Source organism: Pyrus communis, chromosome 14, assembly GCF_963583255.1.
Source record: "Pyrus communis chromosome 14, drPyrComm1.1, whole genome shotgun sequence".
In the NCBI taxonomy this organism is placed as follows: Eukaryota; Viridiplantae; Streptophyta; class Magnoliopsida; order Rosales; family Rosaceae; genus Pyrus; species Pyrus communis.
In genome coordinates, this window is record NC_084816.1 from 7,120,714 (window position 1) to 7,145,657 (window position 24,944).

At 36.4% G+C, this 24,944-nt stretch overlaps 3 protein-coding genes across 4 annotated transcripts; 1 reads left to right on the forward strand and 2 right to left on the reverse strand.

Annotated features, from left to right (window-relative positions):
- Window positions 1-1,360: 1,360 nt before the first annotated feature.
- LOC137715350 (probable serine/threonine-protein kinase PBL5) lies at window positions 1,361-5,212 on the reverse strand. 2 transcript variants are annotated; one of them, XR_011065561.1, is made up of 6 exons: window positions 4,957-5,212; window positions 3,856-4,139; window positions 3,430-3,619; window positions 2,908-3,299; window positions 1,964-2,365; window positions 1,361-1,643 (listed from the first exon to the last, which is right to left on the reverse strand). XR_011065561.1 is itself a non-coding variant. In XM_068454642.1 (5 exons), the coding sequence occupies exons 1-5, from the start codon at window positions 5,042-5,044 to the stop codon at window positions 2,063-2,065; spliced, it is 1,257 nt and encodes a 418-aa protein (XP_068310743.1). In that variant the 5' UTR covers window positions 5,045-5,212; the 3' UTR covers window positions 1,793-2,062. The 2 variants fall into 2 exon arrangements, 1 of the variants encoding a protein (XP_068310743.1); XM_068454642.1 differs by lacking the exon at window positions 1,361-1,643 and having other exon boundaries at window positions 1,793-2,365.
- Window positions 5,213-14,497: 9,285 nt separating this feature from the next.
- On the forward strand, window positions 14,498-17,754 carry LOC137716046 (enoyl-[acyl-carrier-protein] reductase, mitochondrial). The gene is made up of 10 exons (XM_068455440.1): window positions 14,498-14,754; window positions 14,848-14,945; window positions 15,390-15,521; window positions 15,611-15,754; window positions 15,826-15,928; window positions 16,065-16,164; window positions 16,317-16,393; window positions 16,497-16,575; window positions 17,294-17,412; window positions 17,520-17,754. The coding sequence occupies exons 1-10, from the start codon at window positions 14,573-14,575 to the stop codon at window positions 17,617-17,619; spliced, it is 1,134 nt and encodes a 377-aa protein (XP_068311541.1). The 5' UTR covers window positions 14,498-14,572; the 3' UTR covers window positions 17,620-17,754.
- A 3,111-nt stretch (window positions 17,755-20,865) lies between these two features.
- On the reverse strand, window positions 20,866-23,957 carry LOC137715281 (mitogen-activated protein kinase homolog NTF6-like). The gene is made up of 6 exons (XM_068454549.1): window positions 23,565-23,957; window positions 23,028-23,157; window positions 22,782-22,919; window positions 21,908-22,240; window positions 21,536-21,719; window positions 20,866-21,443 (listed from the first exon to the last, which is right to left on the reverse strand). Exons 1-6 carry the CDS (start codon window positions 23,726-23,728, stop codon window positions 21,268-21,270), a joined length of 1,125 nt encoding a protein of 374 aa, XP_068310650.1. The 5' UTR covers window positions 23,729-23,957; the 3' UTR covers window positions 20,866-21,267.
- Between the last annotated feature and the right edge of the window lie 987 nt (window positions 23,958-24,944).

Below are 24,944 nucleotides of genomic sequence, written 5' to 3' on the forward strand. Positions count from 1 at the left end.
GAGGATCGAGCCTTGCTACGTGGAAAGGATAAAAGAATTCAAAATGATTTCTAGCAGTGTGGTGCACGACTGGATTGAATTGATTCTTAAGATTTTCACAGAAAGAATCATGTCATGCATTGAATAGTGAATAGCCTGGGAGAAGGGCTCCAACGCTGGAGTTGCTCTTAGAGCTATCCTTGATGACTAATTATTAGAATGGTATTATTTTTACTAGTGTTGAAGACGACTAAGTTGGAAAATATGAGGTGAGGTCATGAAATGCTTTTAGAACACCAAAAAAGCTTATAACATATTGGTCAAAAAAAAAGTTCAAAATATTTTATAAGTAGCTGGGCTCCTTTTTATATAGCAATTAATTGTGTGGTACAACTTCAACTTCTTCAATATTTAAAAACTATTTTTCAAAAAGAAGTACATAATGTATGCTTCTTTTAAGAAACACTTATATTAAAATTTTGGATGTGCTTCTAATGGAAGCCCATAAATGATTTTCTAAAGAAACATATCCAAATAGGTGTCAATATACGTCTTGTCACCAAATAGAGCACAAGCATCACGTTTTGCACCAAAGCAAACATGGTGCATTTTTGCATAGTTTGTCACCCTCAAATGACGGTAGAATTTAAATTTTAAGATTTGTGTTTATCTATTACACAAATTTGAAATTTAAATTCATCCAACTATGATAAATAGAGTGATGAGCAAAAATATTCCCAAAGCAAACATCCTCTAAAGATTTTGGCACTCCCAGTTATAACTACCCACGCTTACAAATTGAGTATCTTATCATTTCGACACTCATCTAGATGCTAAACTGAGACTGAAGGCCCCCACACTAGCCTAACTCTTCGCGTTGACTGTTGAATCAAGGCTATATATCCCAACTGCGCCCCACCGCAAAAAATAGCTCGACTTGTCCAAAAAAAAAAAAATTTCTTCAATATTATGTAACATTAAACCATACGGATAATGAGTGAATGAGATTAAAATAAAAGATCTTAACAATTATGGAAATCAAATCTAACGGCTAGAACACATATAGCATTGGTGTCAGTCCCGTCCAAAGAATTCCTCTTTTTTTTATTTTTTTTGTTCAAATATGGGAGGACACTAATTTCGATGGTTGAAGTGGTGCTGGTTTAGAAGTGTTTTTAAAATAATTAAAAGCGTTTTTAGTGAAAATGCTTTTGAAACCAATCCTTAATACAATGGCAAGTGAATCCTGAAAAAGTAGTTTATTACTTCATGCAAGAAGCACAAAACAAGTGCTTCTTGTAAAAAGCACTTTAAGTGCTTTTGGAAATCAAAAACATTTTCTCTAAAAAAACATCCAATCATTTTAAAAATAGTTTCAAACAAACCTGTAAGCATCCATTTGCCAACAAAGTAACAAGTTAACATCCTTTTACAAATTTGTTCAATGCTACTTTATTAAATTACGATGCCAAGGATCTCAAAGCTCTTTCGGCAGCCTAAACGATATTTACACTCCTAAACCCTAAACCCTCAAAACTTACCACACTCAGCCCCGGCTACACAATAACAAATTATTCACCGGAACCTCCAATGCCCCTCTTTGAATTGGGTTAACCGGAAGAGGGGCATCTTAAGCTCTCCAACAACGATGTTCCCCGCATCACCTGCATGCAGACAGGAGGAAGTAGATATGTCCACTTCGTTTTTACAATAAAGCTCGTGCACGAGAACATCCATTATTCTGCAGCTATATTGTACTGCAGAAAATGAAACTGAAACAAAAGCGGAAGTATACACTAAACGCCATGCGATATGCGAAAGAATGGAACTATTATAGAAATTAAGGCTAACTAATCCAATAATGTTTCTACAATGAAGCATTTTACATACACTAAACGCCATCTCTCATGTACACCGCAAAAAAGAAAAAAAGAAAAAAAAGAGCAGAAATTCTGTGTATGAACATTGAGGATGGCAGTCGTACCTGTTATCTTCTATGATGCAAAAATTGATAACTAGGCACATCATCTACAAAACCGCAAAATGTTATTGGCTGCTTTATTCTTTAATGTAATCCTCCGGCCTAGTCTCTCTCTGGCCTGTCACCTCCAATCTGCGTTATATCGTCATCTCTCCTCACTTTTGGAGAAGATGGACCCTTTCTCGAGGTTTGAACTGGATCGGTTTGGGGGTCATATTTCTGGGATGCAAGGTAATGCAGCGCTGTAACTATGTCAGTTATGACAGGCCGCATATTGGGCTGCTCTTGAACGCACATCGCAGCAATAGCAAGAGCTTGGTATAATCCCCTGACTGGATAGTGACCTTGAAGCAACGGATCCACCATTATTGAGAATTTCTTCCGGTCTCTGAACATGGGTCTTGCCTGAAAACAATATAATGGTTAAGGATACACAACCAGTTATGAAACCAAACTACTGATAATTATATACATGTAACAAATTTCTATTTACTCCACTGAAAAGATAACAATCAATATTTCCAATTCTATATGGACTACATGGGCTAGTTTCTATGCATGTGCGGGCAACTCAGCTGGAAATACTCAACATTTCTACTCCGGATATCAAAGAAGGGACAACAAATCAACCGCAAGATGAAAAATCCTCCAAGGATAGTCCCTTTCAGCTGAATGATGCCCCTGTTTATTTCCTTCATCTGTAAGGAAAGTAAGTTTCAACAAAATCTGATTATAATACTTGTATCCATCCTCTTGGGCCCGACCTAACATATGCCGACAAATCTGATAAACAAAGGCTTCCAGAAACATCAGCATTTCCGAGAATTATTGCGTAGCACACAATATTTCAAGGAACAGCAGCTACCATGAATTCAACATATCCAGTTCCACCGAATGAAGTGTAATAGTAGATATCGAAGAAGAGAGTGCAACTAGAGCTATCTTACCCATGCTACCAGGTTCTGCTCTCTGACGGGTCTTGTATTATCAATAGCTTTCCTTCCTGTGATAAGCTCCAAAAGAACAACCCCAAAGCTATAAACATCTGATTTGAAAGTCAGCTGACCTGTCATGGCATAATCCGGTGCACAATACCCATACGTGCCCATAACCCTAGTAGAAACATGAGTTTTATCTCCACTGGGACCTACTTTAGCCAGGCCAAAATCCGATAGCTTTGGATGATACCCCTCACCGAGCAAAATGTTCGAGCATTTCAGGTCACGGTATATAACAGGGGGCTGCATTTTCTCATGCAGATACTCTAAACCCCTAGCGGCACCAGCTGCTATCTTCATTCTTGTATTCCAGTCAAGCACATTCCTGCTGGGTGAAAGAACTGTAAAAGTAAAACAAATGTGATACTTAAGTCAAACTCATAGCGATATAAGGGCCAGATGCAAAGAAAGTGAAAAGGTAATCTCAATCATAACACAAGAACGGGATTTTGGAGTGTTTCAGATGCATACCATGCAAATGGTTTTCCAAAGATCCTAATGGCATATATTCATAAACCAATAGCCTCTGATCTCCCTCGGCACAGAATCCAAGCAGTTTGACAAGATTAGGGTGGTCAGCCAAACTAAGCGTCAATACTTCGACAACAAATTCCCTAATTCCTTGGCATCCATTACGATCAAGCTGCTTGATAGCAACAACCTAGAACAACAACAAAAGCAAAATTGGGTCAGCCCTTGAGCTTATAAGTAATTTATTAAATGAAAATCAAGGAACAAAACACATATTTTACACAATGGCATAAAAGGGAACGTGTAATGTCCCAGCAGCATTCGACTCAACGTACAAGTTCAAAGCTCAGTTGAAGAAAACAGTTTTAACAGTGTGATTTAAAAACTCTCAACGATAGAACTAACATTCGCATAAACACTACTGACCTGATTAATTTTCTCCAATTGACCCTTGTAAACTTTTCCAAACCCTCCTTCGCCTACAAAGCAATCAGACCTGAAATTGTCAGTTGATGCTGCAAGTTCAGCAAATGTAAACGTCTGTGCCCGCTTGCCAGCGGTTTTTCCATCGTTGGAACCCTCCTCTTTTATATTCAACTCCTTTACATCCAACGACAACTGGTCATCCTTCGTGGCCTCCTCCTTTTTTACAACCATTTCCTTTTTCACACCCAATTCCTTTTTCACATCACCATTCGTATTCACTTGACCTATCAAAACGGCCAAATACACATGCATACAGACAAGTTAGAGAGATTTGAGAATGCCAAGAAAAAAGACAAAATACAGCACATGGTAAGCAAAATCCAAAATTCGATATCGATCAGTTCTCTCAAATATGGGGTGAAAAATCGGAGTCATGTAATATATAAATGCAAACAAAGAATACAAACTGACAAAATTCGAAACTAAAAGGAGTGTGGAATATGGATTGGACCTTCCCAACCAAAATGAATGAGCAACAGTCTCAATGAATTGAACACCAACAGGAACCAATTTAAATTTATTAATTTAGCACCAGATGAGAAAATTAACAATTTTACATAATCCCAGATAAACAAAAAGGATTAAAATTTTACATATGTGATTAAATCCCATTCAGCCATACGTCTTTCCTCATCCACTGCAAAATTTCAAATATTCACACTAATTTCATGGCAAAGTCAAAAGCACCGACCTTTTGAATCGAAATTTCAAAAAAAAAGAGGAAGAAAGTCAAGAACTCATACAATGAAACGAAATTTAATGGCTTTTATTCACAGATTGAAAGACACACATAAACCCCAGGAAGGGTAAAGATTACTACCCACGAGATTCAAACAGATTTAGAAAAAATAAAACAAATTATAGCAACCGAAAATAAAACCCACAATGCCAAAAGTAAAAAAAAAAAAAAAAAAAAAAAAAAAGCTTCCAAAAATATTCTCAAAATAATACCAAAAAAAATCAAATATGATCACATAACACATGGGTTTAATCTCAATGACCCCAAATTTAAATCAAACAATTCTGGAAAATAATTTTTACCTTGATGATTGGGTTTGTTGGTGTTGATGTTGGTAATTTCCTTCTCTGGTTCTTTGATTGATTTCTTAGAGCAGCAAAAACAGCTCATCGTTTTTCCCCTTTTCTTTTTTTCTCGTCCTCTCACTCCTTTTTATCTCAACTGGCGCACAAGAACAGAGCACCAGATAAGCATAGAAAACCAACCAACCAACCAGGAAACCAGAGCAGAACGAGAGAAGAAAGAAGAAAGCGTTTGCAAAACTCAGACACAGTGACAGACTCTTATATTTTCTTTTTTGTGAACTTTTTCTTTAATATAATGGGGAGGCAGTGGTTTGTGATGCAAATCAACCGCAAAAGTAAATTCAATTTTGACAAATTGAAGTTCGCCACGTCATCAACTTTCCCTTTTCAACATTATTTCTTATCTGTTTACTTACAACGCCTTATGGAATTCTACATTAGACGTTTTTTGACAAGTAGATTACACAATGTCATACGTGTGGCGTTGCTATTTTTTTAATTATGATCATAACTCGACTGATACGGGGTGTTTACGATTTGTATACAATGTATGCTATACACATACTATGTGTATACGAGGTGTATCATCATGAATTCCATTCCCTATACCATGTTCAACGTTTCTTGACAAGTAGATGGCCCAATACCATACATGTAGCATTGTTCAATTTTGGAAATATATTTATAATTTGATTAACACCATGTGTATGTATACGGTATGTATCTAAATTGTATTCTACATGTATACAATGTGTATATTTTAATTATTTTATTAATTTTAAGTAATTGGAAAATAGTAAAACTGCATACGATAGATGTTCTATCTCCTGGTCTATGCAAGGTCGCAGAACTCTATCAACAAAATGCTATTAGCCTTCTTCAGTGTTTGGTAAGACAATACGGTTTAGTTTTTTTTTTTTTTTTTTTTTTTTTGACATTTTAGTATGAAGGCTATTTGGATTCTACTTGTCATTAAATTTCTTGCATGTAAGATTATATTGAACCAAATTTTTATAGGGAAGTGTTATTAGCACTCCAAAAATCTCATTCTACACTCCTCACAAGTGTATTTTTCTTTCCTAATATGAAAGTTTGGAGTGTAAAATGAGATTTTTTGAGTGAAAATAACAATTCCCCTTTTATATGGTAAACATATTATTAGAAATCTGATGTTTTTAATTGCATATCTTGTAGTTAGAACAACATAATTGAAAACCTAAACGGCCGACTAGTAGGCAATTTGGCCTCGAGAAAGCATTCTTTACGGTATTTCCCCAATATATAATTACACCCAAGCTTCCTTTTTTTTTTTTTTTTTTTTTTTTAACGATACCTACACTAAAAGGGTGGGGAAGTAGGTTAAACCTTACAATAGACTAGCAATAATATGATTTAAATTCATATTTGAAGAGAATCGAATTTAAAATTTCTTACTTAAAATTAAAGAAGAATAAAACAAAGCTATAGAAAAAGATTCTCCACGGATGAAAATTAATCTTACGCTTAACTTTCGTAATCTAATAATAAAGTACCCTACAGATAACCGGGGCCGGAATTTTGCTGCATGTGTTAGCGCTTACAACCATATCCGAGCCGTCGGAGCCGAGCCTATCGTTCCGGCACTTTGCTTTCTTTGGTCAAACTCGCATTAAATTTACGGTATTTTTGTAATGTCGTTTACGTGTTCCTATCTCCCAAATGCTCTGGTTACGTGGCCGTTTATCATTGGCCCCGTGATTTTGGCCGCGAGCTGGTTCGCAACTAATCTTTGTCCTTTTCCTCCGGCGAGCAACCGAACATCTCTTCTTTCTGAACATTCACCGGCAGGTGATGGCCATCCGTCACAGCTCTTACCACAGCCGTCGGATCTGTAATGAAACAAAAGTTGACGGTTGATATTCCCCTGGTGGGTCCCACTGAATCAGTATTTTAGGGGCCCTCTGACTTTACGCGTTTGCCCTTAATAATGCTGTGCTGTGAAATGGTGGTCTCAACGGTGATCGATGCGCTCGCCTGCCATAACTCTGCTGCGTATTTCCCGGGGAAAATAAAACTGGAAACAAAAAAAATGAGTTTTTGGTGTCGAACAAATTGTAATTTGACATGTGGATGTCACAGCTGGCACTTGGCTTTGACTGTATTAATTTTTTTCTTTTTTTTTTCAAAAGGTATATATCATTAAATTCGAATTTAAATATTTACATCAGATGACAGAACATTAAACAATCATTCTAGCTCATAACAATCTCATACATGTACACCCCCCACAAGCGTGACAAAAACTGCCACCTGATGTGCAACCCCATTATGGGCACGAGAAGTAAAAAGAAGGCTTGCATTGGTAGACTAATAATAAGAAAATAGAGAAAGTGGGAAAGTGGGAAGGTAGTTGTACATATAAACAAGATCATAGAAACCAATCATATTTTTTCAACAACCTCAATTGCAAATAAAAATGATTAGCGTATCCATTGAAAAAACAAACAAATAGAGAAACTCATCCAAGTTCTAAAGCTTTCCAAAACTTTCCTCTATAACCCACGAAATATTCTGCTATTTGAACAAAGTATGCTCCTTGAAAAGCTCAAGGCTTAGTTTCAAACTTGGCAACAAAGTTTCACAAAAAAAAAACATCATGGACATACATTCATAAAATATAAAGGGATTCGGTTCGGTTCAATTTCCAAACCTCCAAAATCGAAACCAAACCAATAAGGTTTGGTTTGGTTCTTCTTTTTTATTTTTCAGTTCGATTTCTTTTTAGTTTTCGATTTTTTGGTTTCGGTTCAGTGTTAGGTCCCCTTTTTTTAGGTTTTAGGTTTTCGGTTTTTTTTGAACCCACCCTAGGTGAAAAAGTTCATGCATTGAGAATCTTCACATGTAAAAATTTGTCTCCCTATGATTTCATTCATAGTACGTCAACTTCCTCCAGTTAAATTGCATTTACCAAAAAATTTTTGCAAACAATGATTTTGTTACGAAGCATTATATGTTTTGTTAGTTATAAGAAGTTGTTATCAACGTTCCAAAATATGTTATCATGCACATGTCTCTCTATGTATGACATCAAACTCGTTTTTTGACACAATAGTGGAAGAGGTGAAATCGATCCTAGGACTTACGTATAGGTAATAATCTATCAATATGTGAGACAGTTTATGTTATGTTTTTTAAAGAGAAAATTGTAGCAATAGTTCTTTAACTTTAACTTAACTAGAGCAATAGTCTCTCAACTATAAATTCATGACCATTGATCCCTTAACTCGTCAAAACGTGTAGTTATAGTCATTTTCATCAACATCGTTAAATCTTCCGTCAAAATGAGTCTCGTGCCACGCACATGAGGTCAAAATCAAGGAACAAATATGGAAAACTAAATGAAAAAATTGTAGAAATTGTCTCTCAACTTTAATCCAATTGAAGAAATGATTCCTCAACTTTAATTCAGTTGGAACAATGATCCCTTAACTTTAACCCAATTGTAGCGGTGATTCTTCCAACATGACTTGTTTTGACAGAAGTTTTGACGAAGTTGAAAAAAATGACCATAATTGCACGTTTTGAAGAGTTAAGGGACCATTTATCATGAATTTTTAATTGAGAGATCATTGCTTCAATTGAATTAAAATTGAAAGACCATTATTACAATTTCCTCCTCTTTAAACTTTGAAGAAAAAAATAGGTGGAGGAATATTTTATATATACATCTAATGGTAAGTGTTTGTACCATGGTAAACGTTAACTCTAACATTTAGGAGCAGTATACTTCACATAGTGTTTGAGATGGGGTTTCGAACGATGCCCTTCGCACCAATACTTCTTGTGATGCCATGCAGCACGCACTTTCTCAAGCACGTTTTGGCATCACGCACGTTTTATTCGATAAGCTAACTAATGAAGTTGTACTTCTTGTAAAGTTCATATCTAAAAGAACTCAATTAAAATTAGAATTGTTTAGTTATCGAGCTGTATAAAAATATATAGACTGATTCGATAAAAACATTACGAATCGTCAATCTGTATAAAAATATATGGACGGATTTGATAAAAACATTACGAACTGTCAATCTATTTGCTACATTTGATTGACTAAACAATCTTAGTTTTAATTGATATTATGTCGAATTGATCTTTATAGACTGATTTATAATATGAAAATTTCGATTATAAGCACAAAATTCTGTAAATAACTCACAAAGTATTTTAAGGAAAACTCTTGTTTAACCTTAAGGAGCCGAACTCAATTTTTTAATCAAAAATAGTTTTACTCATTAATAAAATAAAATAAAAGTAGCTTTACCCCATGCGATCTTTAAGTACAGATAAATGATAAACACATTTTTTATCATTCTTTTTTGGTAAAAGATAAAGATAAATAGACATCTACATAACCCTACACTGATCAATATTAAAGTTGGTGTCTCATATATAGATAAGGATTATCTGCCTTTTCACTTCGGTGCCCTCTTATTTGTGTAATCACGGTTAAACTATGTTAATGTTTTATATTATTATTTATTTTTATCTTATTATCTTTATAAAAAAATAATGTAAAATGTTGACATGGCTTAACTGTAATCACATAAAATAAGAGAACACCAGAGGGCACGGGAAGTGGAAGGGCAGACAATTCTTGTCCCTCTGATATAATATATCTTCAGAAATATTATTCTAACTGCACTTGAACCAAGGCAAGAAAAGTTACGCATCACTTGGAGGAGTAACCTAATCATTGGGGTCATATTAGTTAATAACAATTAAGAGCAATACTTGGCTTCTCAAGATCGAGAGGAGTTCCTCCTCAATTCGCTTAAAGGTCAATTATAGAATTTCGTGTTTATTATCGGAATTGTTCATTTTTCTATAATTTTTATACAAAAAATCAATTAAAGTTAATGTTGGTTAGTCAATCAATTATTGCAAATAGATGGATGGTTTTTAATGCTTTTACCGAATTTATCAATAAGTCTTTATGTAGTTTAATGACTAAACGATCTTATATTTTATTGATTATTTACAAAAAAAAATGATATGAACAAAGTGCTTTATAATATGATCCGTTCCGATCATAAGCATGAAATTTTGTAAATTGGTCACATAGTTAATTAGAATGAACTTCTCATCATCCTTGAGAATCCAAGTTACTTCCAATAATTAAAGCCTAGAATGTGGTTAATCTTAAATTTCAGGTAGACGGGCCATGGGCCCACTCCAACAACATTGATATTGTCCCCACTCGACCATCTGCTCAATCCGTGAGGTGTGGGGTTTTAATACAAAAGACATTGGTATTAATTAGAGTGGGGTAATTCTATTTAAAGAGCTTGTTCTCAAGCTTTGTGGCCGATGTGGGACAGAGGAATTCTAACACTCCCCTGCACATGAAACCCTATTTTATGGGTCACACGTGGAGTTCCACACATCGGCAACCACGTAGAGCCAAGCCAGGGCTCACCCGTTTGCGTTGGGCCAATGCACGTGGCATCTTTTTGGCCTACATGAAACCATGACAGAGCTCACCCATTTGCGCGGGGCCAAAGGGGATCCACCCGTTCACGTGGATGTACGGAACCGTCCCCTGGCTTTGATCCCATCTTAAATTACAGGTAGACGGGCCATGGGCCCACTCCAACAACACTGATACTGTCTCCACTTGGCTACCTGCTCAATCCGTCAGGTGTGGGGTTTTAATACAAAAGGTCTTGGTATTAGTTAGATTGGGGTAATTCTATTTAAAGGGTTTGTTCTCAAGCTCTGTGGCCAATGTGGGATAGAGGAATTCTAACAGTTAAGACAACATATAAAAAAGGCATTGTAACAAACGCCTATATTTTATAAAGGGTAATGCTAGAGAGAGCAAATTTCTAAATTGAATTTTGTAAACCAAATGATGTGGATGTTGATTATTGGATTATTAGTTAAGTGGTGGTTAACGTACTTATTTTTTATTTGTGACATATTATTTAGTTTGTAAATTTAGTTTAAAATTTTAATCTCCTTAGGACTATCCTTCTATAAAATAATACCTCAACATAATAGGAGAAAGAAGGGAACAAGAAGAATTAAAAGTCAACTGTCCATGCAATGGACACATCAAGAGAGAGATTTAAATGTTTATGTGAATCTTTTCGGCCTTCGAAATGATAATATCATGACAAAACCACCAGCTATTTCCCTGCTTTTAAACAACAACGAAAAGCTCAAATAATACACTTAGAAATATAGTATATTTTAGTTTATCTGAGCTAAACAGGTTTTGAGAATAAAAAAAAAATATATATATATATGGTGATTAATGTTCATATTAAAATTTTTAAGTTAGATCCATCTTTTAACACATTTGCATTTGAACAGATTGCATGCCACTCAATTTGTTACGCGTCAAAGCTCTATGCACCACATGTTCGGTTCTAGTGATTATAGCATACCAAAACAATTTTGAGATTGGTTTAGACTAATACGAAATCTCACTTAGTCAAGTTATAAGTTATAAACAGTCTTACTTAAAGAAGTATTGCAGATACTTTAGAATAATCGTTCTACACTAGTCTCATTCCAACATCTTGTTATAAAACAATAGAGGAGTCCAGAATGATGATTTCATATATATATTTTTTTATACCGCACGTGTCATGAACTAAGATATTACGCACCCTAAGACCATTTCTAACCCTGACCTATAACCTATTTTTTCCCTTTTATTCCCCCCTCCAAATCCAACCCAACCCAAGCTTAAAATTGGACCTAAAACCTAAAACCTAAACCAAAGCCAGATTTAGTCCAGGATTTAGCCCAGGATTAGTGGGGCCGGCCCACCATATATGTAAATTTTATTTAGTTTAATATTTATAAATTCATTGAATCCAACAGCTAAGATCTAATTTGTGAAATTTAACGGTAAAAAAAAAAAATTAACGGTCCAAATTTAAATCTAACTGTTGAAGTAATTAAAAAAAATCTTTTATGTGTTTCATATTTTTTCATAGTGTTTAGCGAGTTTTATGGTGTCGGTTAGTGATTTTTCAGGATTTGTCAGAATCTAAATATTTTTTGGTTAAAATGTTCATAAAATTAAATTAGGATAGTCTACATAATTTTTTCTTTTAAAAAAGTTACTTAAAGAAAAAAAAAATTAGCTTAAATTCATTCTTTAATAATATGAGAATAAAATTTTATGCCAAGGGTTGGAGCAGAAAAACGGTTTCTGGGTTAAAACCTAAATTTTCTAGGTTAAAAAGTTCAAATTTTAGGCCAAGAGTTGGAGATGGTCTAATAATTTGGAGTAGTCATATAGATTATAGAGTAAGTTATCTAAACACAAATATACTACATGACTCGCGCCTTAAGCCGACGGTTAATGGGCAGTCATCTCGTGCATGGATTTGTGCTTCAGTAGAGAAAAGCTCCGCCTTCCACGTATAGCTACAAAAGAACCTTTTTAATTTCTATTTAAACTAAAAACAAATTAAAAAAACTTTTATTTGGAGATTGCACTACCTACTCGTTTTTCTTTTCTTAAAAAAATAAAATAAAAAATCAGTTGGTGGTTTCGTCACGAAAAATTCATTTTCTAGAGATAAAAAAGATTTACAGAGACGTTTCAACTTCCTCTTACCATCATCATGCAATTCATTAGCGTCAGTAATCCAAAACCACTAAGTCATCCCATGGTGATTACCTACTCCTTATTTCCATTGGACACTAATTGAATCAGCCACTGATCATTTATAATGGTTTGTGGCATGCCGGAAGAGAAAATATAGATGTGGGTTATTCACACACTCTTTGATAATTTATGTCATGTGATATTTTTTAATTTATTTGATTTAATAGCTGAATATTGAAAAGAAAATGTGAAAAGTAAAAATAAATGTGCAGATCCAAAATATATTGTTCAAAGTTAAGCAATAATTGATGAACATGATCCAGTGTCGTATTTTGTACAGTTACCACTCGTTTATCACATTCTAATTTTGTTTTGTGAGTCCTCTCATTAATCATTGCTGCTTTGCAGCCTGCAGGAGTACATTCTTTCCTTTCTTGAATCATTGGTCAAGTACAAACAGATTTCTGAAATCATGATATAAACCAAAGACAGAACTAATCTGCCAGCTAGGTGGGAAATTGAAGAAAGTGCAGTGGTTAATTTGGAAAAATTGAGATGTCGGTGATCGGATGTTTTTTCCACCTAAACACTGTCAAAACAATGTTTTACTAAGAAAAAAAAAATTGTTTAACTGCTCTAATTATTTTTTTGTCTCAATTAACTGTGATTTTTTTGTTTTTTTTTGTTTTGGAACAAAGGTAAAATTCATTGGCAACTACAAACCTACAAACCAAAGGCCCGAAGATAGAAAAACACAAACAAGCAAAAAGGGCCCAACCAAACCAACCAAACAAGAGCCTAACCAACAGTTGAGGCTCAAAACATAAACAAAGCTAAAGAAAACCAAGAATTCTGTTGCAACCGCCACCGCAATAGTGCATCTCAACCTGCACAATTCCACAACCCTAATCGAACCTTGCCGATTGCAACATCCAACCTCGAGCACCTTTTCGAACCATAAAGTGAAGAGAGCTAGTGACCAAGTGAAAGAAGCTCGTTGGCTTCCACAAGCAACATAGTTAGTAAAGGCAGATAGAGAGAAGGTGGTGGTGTTGGAAATATCCGAGTCGCTGTAAGCACCAGAGCTCTACGCACCATCTCAACATACTGCAACAATAAGTGGGGAATCGTGACTGCATATTGGAGCTTGGATGAACAAGGAGGAGGGACGCAAGTGGAGTAAGAAGAGGGCAAATCAGATGGAGAGCAAGGGAAATAACAACATAAGGGAGGAAAAGAAGCGACGAAGAGAGAAAAGAGAGAACGACCACTGACCTTGGCCTAAACTAGGGTCGGTGCCACCGAAATTGAAAAAAATTGTAATCATTCACACAAACGGTGAGGAACACCTTCAAGCAGAGAAAAAATCTACCAAAGGGAGAGAAAAGTCTTTTTAGCAATTTGATTCCAATTAGTTGCTCTAAGCTTGACTTTTGAGCTAACCTACAATGGGTGTTGAATAGTAGCTATTCTCAACATGATTTGAATTCTTGTGCAAAATAAAGATCGATTGATATTTACTTGGAAATGTTTTATCTTATATGTGAATTTTGGGAATTTTCTACTATATATATACATATTAGAGGAGTTTATCATGTCAAAGTTTGGAACTTCAGCAGTGAGACATAATGAAATTTTCAAGGTTTTGATGATAGATACTGAGATTCATTCGAAATTCAACTTAAGCAGCGTGATATTTGACAAGCCTTAAATACATACACAATAAAATTATGTACCTCTTGAATTTCTTATAAGCCAAGTAAATCAGATATTAACAATGGATGAAAGAGGATCCAAAATTTGATGTAAAAATATGTTCCATAGAGGAGAGGTAAAACGGGTCAAATATCTTAACCGGGTAATTGCGGTCTAGACCCGGTTTGAGTTTTAAGTTAATCTCGGGCGTCGGTTTCAACCAACGGCCATGATTGACTTATGCCCATAACTCTCTTAAGCTTCACGAAGCTCCCTGGGTTGGAGCTCAGAGGACGGTCTCGAGATTGAAAAATGGTGTCTCTGGTTCGATCAGCTACTCTCAGAGCATTGAAACCACTCTGCAATGTCACCGTAAACGACGCCGTCCTCCGCCGGTCCCAAACCCTGAGCGTGCGGGCTTTCTCCACGAACTTATCGCCGCCGTCTAAGGCGGTGGTATACGAGCAACACGGTCCTCCCGACAGGGTCACCAGGTTTAACTTTCTCTCACAATTTCACCTCTTTTATAACTCATTTTTATTTTAAATTCTTAATGTTTAAATTAGTGGTGGTTTTTTGGTTGGAAGAGTGATAGAATTACCGCCGGTTGAAGTGAAGGAGAACGATGTGTGTGTGAAAATGTTGGCTGCTCCTATCAACCCTTCTGATATTAATCGAATTGAAGGTTTATTTATCTTTTTATTTCTGGGTTCAGTCTCTCATTGTTGTTTATTATCTGTTTGGTTGCTCAGAAAATGGAGGTAAATTTATTACTTTAACATGTGCTCCGATTTGTTGCTTTATTTTTAGGAGCAATTTTTCGGTGTATCCGGAACAAGCCCACATGAAGTTAACCCAAATTACAATACGTAAATTTGTTTTCTTATAATACATCTTAGAAGTGTGACATATCAATCATGTCGTTCACTTATAATATAACAAGTGGAATAGGACAACACCTGACTTTTGTTACCTCTATTTTTAGCTTGTTTTGAAAAAATTCAAAACAAAAATGAACATGAGTAAACAAAGTTGCAAAATATTTTAAGATCATGTTTTGACGATATTTTTATTGAATTTACTATTTGTTGCTTACTAGTGGGTCTTTCTTGAATTGAACCATGAAAAGGGGTGTACCCTGTGAGGCCACAAGTTCCAGCGGTTGGAGGATATGAAGGCGTAGGAGAGGTACAATCAATCGGGTCTGCGGTTAAAGGTCTCTCGCCTGGCGATTTGGTCATCCCATCTCCGCCTTCTTTCGGTAAATTCTTCGTTTCAAGATCACGTTTCCTTACATTTACAGTGATGCAAACAAAATATTTGAATGCATTTGGATAATTGTTTGCTTAGGGACATGGCAGACTTATATTGTGAAAGATCAGAGTGTATGGCATAAGATCAATAAAGATTCACCCTTGGAGTATGCTGCCACTGTTACGGTTAATCCTTTGACTGCTCTAAGAATGCTAGAAGACTTCACCACTTTAAAGAAAGGTATAGCAACATCTGTAATCTCTACGCTGTTTTCTTAATCGTTTTGTCACTGACTAATTTGGTTTGAATAGGAGATGCTATTGTTCAAAATGGAGCTACAAGCATCGTGGGGCAGTGCATTATTCAGCTTGCACAGCATCGTGGCATCCATAACATTAACATAATAAGGGACAGGTGCTAATACGAAAGATTTGTTTATTAAAAAGTACAGTTTTCTGATAGAAGTATATTTCTTAGATTTCTGCTTCCAGAAATATACATTTTTGTCAAAAGAATCTTTATTTAGCTTACCGTTGTATGCTTCCTACAGGGCTGGGTCAGATGAAGTAAAAGAAAAACTCAAAAACCTTGGTGCCGATGAAGTTTTTACAGAGAGTCAGCTGGAAGTTAAGAATGTCAAGGGTCTTCTGGTATTATCCCTTTTTCCTTGTTATAGTTGATATTCTCAAGTGTCTTCCACAAATTCTGGAATCGATTAATTAATTTGTACGTTGCGGTTCGGTTCTTCCTCCACTTAGTTGTTTCACTAATCTGTTGGCGTTTAATCTGATTTATATGCCAGGGTGGTATACCTGAACCTTCATTGGGATTTAACTGTGTTGGAGGCAATGCTGCTTCTCTGGTTCTTAAATTTTTGGGGTAACATGATTTGCCGTACTATATACTTTGAACAGTGCAACGTTTTTTCAAGTGGTATTAAAACTTGACGTTCTTATGAAAATGTAATGTTTTTCTGTTTAAGGCGTGGTGGAACTATGGTAACATATGGTGGAATGTCTAAGAAACCTGTTACTGTATCAACTTCATCTTTTATTTTTAAGGTAAGTCAATTTGACATTTGTGGCTTTTACTTTTTAGAGGAAAGTATATTGCACACAGAAACTTCAAATTTTTATTTCTCCGCTGAGAACTGCGAGTTAGTGTGGGTGTGATGAGGAGTGAAGGAAAACATGTGGAAATGACAAGGGATGCTACATTAGAAATAAACGGACGTGGGAAAACCATGAAATAGGAAAGGGAACGATAACAAAAGCACATAAGAAAATCTGATTACTACAAAGAAGGAAAACAGTTAGATCGTACCATTAGAGGTCAAAAGATTGAAGGTTGCATGTTCCAAAAAAAGGATTGAGTAGACCCGGTATCATTATATATGCATTTATGGCATATTTAGTCTTGAACTATTCTGGCAAGTTTTCTTGAGTGTTAGTTTTATAAGCCTAGGAGATTAATTTGATTAGAAATTTAAAGTTGTACAGTTACAGAAATCCTTTCTGGCATTTAAAACCCAGATTAGGTTAGCTCTTTATGTGGCGTAGCCGCGGAGATGAAGGGAGAAATAGGAATTATCTGTTGGGGTATGGTGGGTTGTCATGTTGGTTGGCGAGCCTTTGGGTTTCATAGTTTTAAAGCGACACAATTTTTTTACCCACCAGTTTCCGTTAGTAGAGAAATTTCTCATTAGTTCCACAGATTAATGTATCTGTTTGTGATAATTTCATTCTGCTTGTGTACTGTCTCATATATCTCCGTGTGTAGGATCTTTCCTTGAGGGGATTCTGGTTGCAGAAATGGATGAGTACAGAAAAGGCATTTGAGTGTAGAGTTTTGATAGATCACCTCCTGGACCTAGCACGCGAAGGGAAGTTAAAATACGAGTAAGTTCTCTTTCGTCCGCTATACACTTTCGGCTTCTTTTCTTCCTCCAATTTTTCAAATTTCAACTGCTGTATTTTTAACATTTAGAGGCTTTCCCTGTTTGTAGGATGGAGCTGGTTCCCTTTGACAATTTCAGTGCTGCACTCGATAAGGCGCTTGGGAAACAAGGGAGCCAACCGAAACAAGTTATCAATTTTCAGCTGTAAGCATGACGTGAGGCTTTTGTTTTGGCGATCCTTGGTTTTGTTGGAAGGTGGTGGACTTTACGTCATATGTGGGATCTCCCAGTACATAATGTAATTGTTAGCATAAATGGAAATCGACATTTACGGCATTTACTTCCTACTGGATTGGTGAATGCACATATGCATGTAAGTGTCAGAGTTGATGATTCAAACAAGTGGGGAGGCCTTGAAACTTGCTACTTTAAAAACCTAGCTAGCCTTTTTAACACCGACAACCCCAATTTAACACACCTATGTTCAATCGTAAGTGAGAGACAAGTAAGTTCCAGAGAAAAACGCATTATCGTTAAAAAGATATCCAAATGCTAGAAATTGATCAAACGTGTAAACTTACGAAATTAAAAGAGAAAACACTTAAACATAGGAAGCAATTACATTGATAGAGTTTGCCCGATTCATACTCTTCTTCGGTTCTTCCTCGCATTTCGTTTGCAGTCCAAGAAACTCAAATAGCCATGACAACAACATAAGGATGTCAAATTATTAGAGAGACGGGCTGAAGGCTCATCTCTAACAACTGTCTGCACAGTCCATGTGAGATTTTGTCACAAAAGACCTCATTACTAGTTGGAGTGAGATTAAGATATTTAAACTCTGCCTTATTATTAGTTGAAGTGAGATTAGGATATTTAAATTCTTATTTTCTCAAAGATACGGTTAATATGGGATATTTCAACAAACAATATTAGACTTCGAAGTTTTAGAGGGGATAAAAGAGTGATATTTTGCCATTTCCTCCCTGCTTGGAAAACGAAGTGACACGTTTTTGAACTATACATATACATATATATATATATATATATATCCACGTTTCAGTTCTCTTTTTTATTAAAAGTTTGTAACCAGTTTAATAAGTGTAACTTTCTTTATTTTTTATCTCCAATTAGTGACCTCTATATGCACGCCAAAATGAAGAAAACCATCTAATTAATACAATAACCTTCCACTTTTTCTTTATAAAAAATTTCCCCGCATCACCGAAGTTTAAAAAAAAAAAAATTACAATAAACTTCCACAAATAATAAGAAGAAAGAAAGAACCAGCAAAATATATAAAAGATCATCAAGATTCAAGCATTGTTCAAAAACCTTTATTAATTAACCTCATTTAATACATGACGAAGAACCTAATATTACAAAGGAGAATAGTGAACATCATCCATCTTCGAAGGCTTGGCGCAAAAGAAAAATGCAAGAACGAGTGCACAAGTGGAAGCAGCCGCCAGACCTAGCATAAGAAACCAATTCTCTGTTGCCTCCTTGAGCCAAGAAACTCCACCAGAACTAACATCATCTTTCGCAACCACGTCGTACTCTGGATACCTTAGGGTTTGAAAAGCCGGATCGAACAAGTCTTCAACCCCGTGAACAATCAGCCGTCCATTGTTATAGAGATCCCATTCAGTGACTTTGACTAGGTTAAGAGAAGCATATCCATGCGTGCCGGCCGGTAGGGAAGTAACGACGAGAGGATGACCGGGCAGGAGAGTGTCGACCTTGAGGCCGCGATGGAAGGAGGCCTCCATGGAAGCCTTGTCCACCTTGAATGGAACAGCATGGTACTTAAGGAGTGTCAATGGGGGCTGTGGGTACTTGGAGTTGAAGAAAGCTTTGTCTTGTGGGCAAAAGAGGGTAACAGTGCTGTTAGGGTTTACAGCCTCAAGAAGGATGTCTAGGGTAAGTGACATGGCATGATACCCTTTGTCGGAGAGGATGACTGATACCAAACCGCCGTTGATTATCTCGGATGGTTCGCGTTGGTTCGTTTCTCCGTAGGGTTGGACGGCTTCAGCTTGCATGGTGTTGGTAACAAAGAGAGGTGAGGTGAGAAGAAGAACGAGAAGAAAACGGAGTGCAAACTTGGGATCCATGGGACAAGAGAGCTAGGTCTATAGGGCTATATAATTGCATACAACAAGAGATTTAGAGAGAGTTTGATGAAACAAAACGTGAGGCGGAACCGCATATTTATAGTACTGAGCCAGTTTCTTTATCCTATCCTAATTCTAATTGATTTCCAAATCGTAAAGGGATATCTTTTTCTTTCTGGAAATATAGTCTCTGCGATTTCCAATTTTTCTTGGGTTTTGGGGCCAAAATATAATGTCCACTTGAATAATCACTTGGGAGTTGGGATCCATGTAAATGTAATGACTTCTCCAAAAATAAATGTAAACAATTGCTAATTAGCCGGACATAATAGAAAAACTTATCTCTATTAATTAATAAAACACTTATTGTCAACTAAAATCCTATGAAATTACCAGTTTAACCTTTTAATTAAAGCAGAACATGAATAAGAAATATGGGGTAGAAATGTAATTTCACACAACCAAATTTTGCTTTTTTTTTTCTTTTCAAAACCCCACCTACATTTAATCCTAACATATCTCTAATTAAAAATTAAAAAATAAAAAATAAATAAAAAATAAAAACTTCTGACTCCCACATTCTCTATCACTCTCTTCCTCTCTCTTTCTATTTCAAAAACAAAATTAAAAAATTTTCTCACACTTTGTGTGTGCCCATATGCTAGTAATGACTTGTATTAACACAAAAAGCAAAACAAAAAATAAAAAAAGACCTGGTCCTAAGCTATATCATTCATATTTAATCACCTGCGCCTAGCAGTTTACCTTTGTGGAAAGGATAATTCATTTGGATCGGCGTGAAAGTCCAACTACATTGCATTGCCATAATTCATGTTGTATATTTGACAGAAGGTGACCCCTTGCTTCTTTTGTGTTACAATCCTCTTCCTGTTGCGCCCCTTTCTTCTCAGTCCACAGAGACAAAATGTAGGATTGGTTCCAACAGTTTCACGGAAGAAAAGACTCGCTGAACGAGATCACTAACTAATAATATTAATGAAAATGCTAATATGATAGAAAAACTATCTTTTATATATAAATATCCCTTCGACACAACATAGGTCATTGAAAGGATCTCAAAGACCCACCAAGGCACGAAAGCCAAGATTTTTCGGAAAAACGATTCCTATTCGAAGAGTCACCGTATTAATCCATTTTTGAGCTATGTTTCACCGCTACAATGTACTAGTTGTATGCAAATCATTCCAAAGGGACCATATACCGCATAGCTTTCTTGTTTGACATGCTAGCTTTGTCAACTGTCACATATTTATGCATATTATGTGAATGCTAATTTACTCAAAAAGGTTCATAAGAAACTCCAACCGAAAAAGTACAAAGATGAAAACAAACTAGCTGAGCTATCTTCCCCGCTATATTCTTACTTTTATTTGGTTTCGAATCATATTGCATTTACAATATACAAACCACGTCAAATCCAAAGAAGGCCGGGAGAACCAAGCCTTCTCATATACCACACCAACCCTAAGCTCTTACTGGATTCTCAGATTGAATCAATCCAGAAGCTTCACATTACCATATCACTCTCGTTATGAAACCGCCGTTTCATCCTCTCAACACAAAGGAGAACCCCGTCTCCCCTAGTTGATCTTCTTATATAGAATCTCCTCACAAATGAGTTACATTACCAACCTTCCGCAACCAAAAGCATCCTTCAAATGCGATGCTGGTCGGTGGAAAACACAACATAAAGAGAATACAGGTCGCAGTCGACAAAATTATCCCAACATATTGTCTGGATTGAAGTGTAGAGACTCCCTCCATATAAGCTCCTTTATATCTTCTTCATCCAGGGATGCCTGCTCAAAGTCAAAGACGAATGGAGATGGGCAGATAGGCTCCTCATTGATCTCGTGAAGACTTGATAAAAATGGATGGTTCAGTGCTTCCTCCACTTTTCGTACATAGTGAACCAAAAAGATAAATGTGAGTACCTTGAAGGTGAATGAGAAAAGATTGAGTGTTATTTAATGGTATGAGGCTTACCAGTAATACGTTTGCTTGGATCAAAAACTAGCATTCTTTCTGCAAGATCAATTGCCAGTGGCGAGACATTTGGGATTTTCTCGGCAAAGGGTTGCTTTGGGACATGTGGGAGCTGCTTAACATACTTCCTAGCATTATCACTTCTTAAAAAGCCAAGATCTGAATCATCTGGTGAACCTAGCAGCTGTATTGAACAATCAAGAATTTGAAACATCAAAACTATAAAATTAACAGCATAAACTTCCAAATTCTGTAACTAGTTCTGACATCCCTTGTAAAGAATATCAACAATAAACAATATGCTCTGCTGACGCTAAATCACATCTATCAAGTTCAAGAGTCGCTAGAGAATATGACGAAAAGTGCATATACCTCAGTTATGAGACTCAACTGCTGAACATAGTCTTTACCAGGAAACAGTGGTTCCCTCCTAAGAATCTCCATGAAGATGCACCCTACTGACCAAATATCAATTGCTGCAGTGTATTCTGAACAGTTGAGTAGTAACTCAGGGGCTCGATACCAACGAGTTACAACATATTCTGTCATGAAATCTGTCTCTGATGTAGTTCTTGCAAGCCCAAAGTCACAAATCTTAAGGTCACAATTTGCATTGAGAAGCAGGTTACTTGGTTTCAGGTCACGGTGCAAAACATTTGCAGAGTGTATGTACTTCAATCCCCGCAGTAATTGATACAAGAAATACTGCAAGAAACATTATATGGTGCTTAAAATTTAAGTGATTTAAACCTTGATTTCAACATAACTTTCAAGGTAATCTACTACACTTTTGAGTATATACATGTTGCGAATACAACATGGCCAATACATAGTCTACATATAATCACGAGAGGGAGAGGGAGAGAGAACCACAGAGAAGCATGAAATTTCAGAATTGCAGCAAAACAAACAAAATACAAATCAAATATTCAGTGTGCCTACCTATGTATAATGTTTATGTCTGGGTTACCAGGTATCAGACTTTTAGGTCATACTAAAAAGCCTGTGACACAGTGTCGTACATGGTCTCTTACTTTATTCAAGCAAACGTATATGTCAAAATGCAAAGATACTGGATAATTAACAACAGCATTCACTTTATTCAAGGGACCAGTAGCTCTTTTTGAACAGCGAAGAGCTTGATTCATCGATATCATAAACCTAATAGTTTTACCATTTGAAATTTTGAAAATAGGTTCAACATTCCTTCAAAACAATGTCCACAATATAACAACGCTCAACTTACCTGACAATGATCATCTGTCAAAGCCTGGCTAGAGTGTATTATCTGATTCAAGTCAGTATCCATCAATTCATATACAATGTAAACATCATTGAACTTTTCCCTATCTGCCGGCTTTATGATGTCCTTAATTTTGACAACCTGCAAAACAACAACCCAATTATTTCTTATTTGGGTAATATTTATCATTCAGCTCCATTTGGGTAATTCCAACTTTCCAAAAGGAAGGAACAGCAGATGAGGCTTTACATTGTCATGATCCATATGACAAAGGAGCTTTATCTCTCGAAGCGTCCTTTTCGCATCGATCCTATTGTCAAATGCATTCCCAATTTTCTTGATTGCAACCTCTTCTTTTGTTTCAGAGTTTGTTGCACAGCTGCCATAAGGGAAACATTAACCACCTCTACTCTGAATACTCTCATTGAGTAAAAATCAAGATACACATCAACACATATTCACCATAAACTCTCTCAAACTTATAAAACAACTAAACTAACAATATCTCCACTTCAAATACAAAAGCAACCGAAATATAAAAAACAAATCGAATACTGGGTCATTGAATTTGAATCCAAAATCGATCCTTTTGGGACCCAAGAAAGGCAAAATCCCAGAAAGCTAAAGCCTACCCAGTTCAATTTCGGAACCAAACTTTTCAAATCCAAGCTCAAAAGTTCAACCCTGCTATTCCCAGAATCCAAACAGATACCATTTCTAAGCCAAAAACCAATGTCAAAACAGAAACCAAAAAAAGTGTAGAGAGAGAGAGAAAGAGATAGGTACCAGACGATGCCGTATGCACCGCGACCGACTGGATGAATAGGAGGGGCATATTTGGCGGAGACTTCAAACAGATTACCCAGAATGTTGTACTGTACATACTTGCCTCCGTACAGAGAAATCCCTTCTTTGTTTGCTTGATTAGCTTCAATATTCTCAGACTCCATCTCTTTCCTTCTTTCCTTCTAATTCTCCGAGAGAAAGGAATAAAAACAAGAAAAAGGAAGCCCTGCCGAGTTCTCACATCGACAAACACAGGAGAGGGAGAGAGAGATATAGAGATGGAAAAGGTCGAGTGATCGCCTGAAAATGGTGAGTGAAAGCTATGGAGGGGCCATTTGGCACCACCTCTGCCTTACAGCCACCAATATCTTCTGCTTTTTTTGTTTCTTTTGGATTCCAACTTTTGAACTTTCAAATTTGAACGTGGAAAAAGAAAGGACAGTGAGTCAAGAAATCATAAGTCAATTTTTGATCTTTTCTTTTTGGAGGCAGATTCTCGGTCCTCTCACTTTCACTTTCCGTGCCCTTCTGTTCGATTAAATCATATCAATATTTTATATTATTATATTTTTTTATCTTATTATCTTTATAAAAACAACAATATAAAATATTGACATGGCTTAACCGTGACCACATAAAACAGGAGGACACGAAAGTGAGAGGGCAGAGAATCTGCCTCCTTTCTTTTTCTTGGGTCAAACAAAATTCCAATTTTCTTTCTGTTAAAACTTAGAAATCTCTCTCTCTCTCTCTCTCTCTGAGAGAGACCTTCCCTCTGTTTGAGGGTTGTTCTCACCCTCTCTCTCTCTGAGAGAGACCTTCCCTCTGTTTGAGGGTTATTCTCACCTATCTATGTGAGTGGTTCCCAATCGAGTTCAATTCTGGTGTCGCCGATCCTAGCTCCGGCTGAGATCGGTGGGTTTTCTTTTGTTTCTTTCTCTCTCTCTTTCTCTTTCTCTTCTTTCCATTCACTGTTTTTTTTTCCCTTGGTTTTATTGGCCGATTTGCCTTCTTCTCTCCCCTCTGCTGTCTCTCATCCATATCCATCCAATTTCCAATCTTCTGTCACCCTTTGCCATGATTTGTTGCGATGTTTCTAGTTGGTGTGTATTGATCTGGTGCTTCTACTAGGTCAGGTGTTCCTTGCACCAGCACCTTCTCTTTGTTGTTTGCCTTTGTTGGCACTGTTGCTCGTGGACTACCATGAGCTTCTTTCACTTGGCTGCAGATTCTCAGTTGTATGTAGCTATTCTAGGAGTGAAGCTTGGGATTGGCTGCTGGTATCGATGAGGCGAGGCTTAGTTTGGGGAACGAATTTGGCTGGATCGACATGCATGACTGTTGTTTTGGTGGTTGCAGCGGCGGTTATGGAGGAAGATG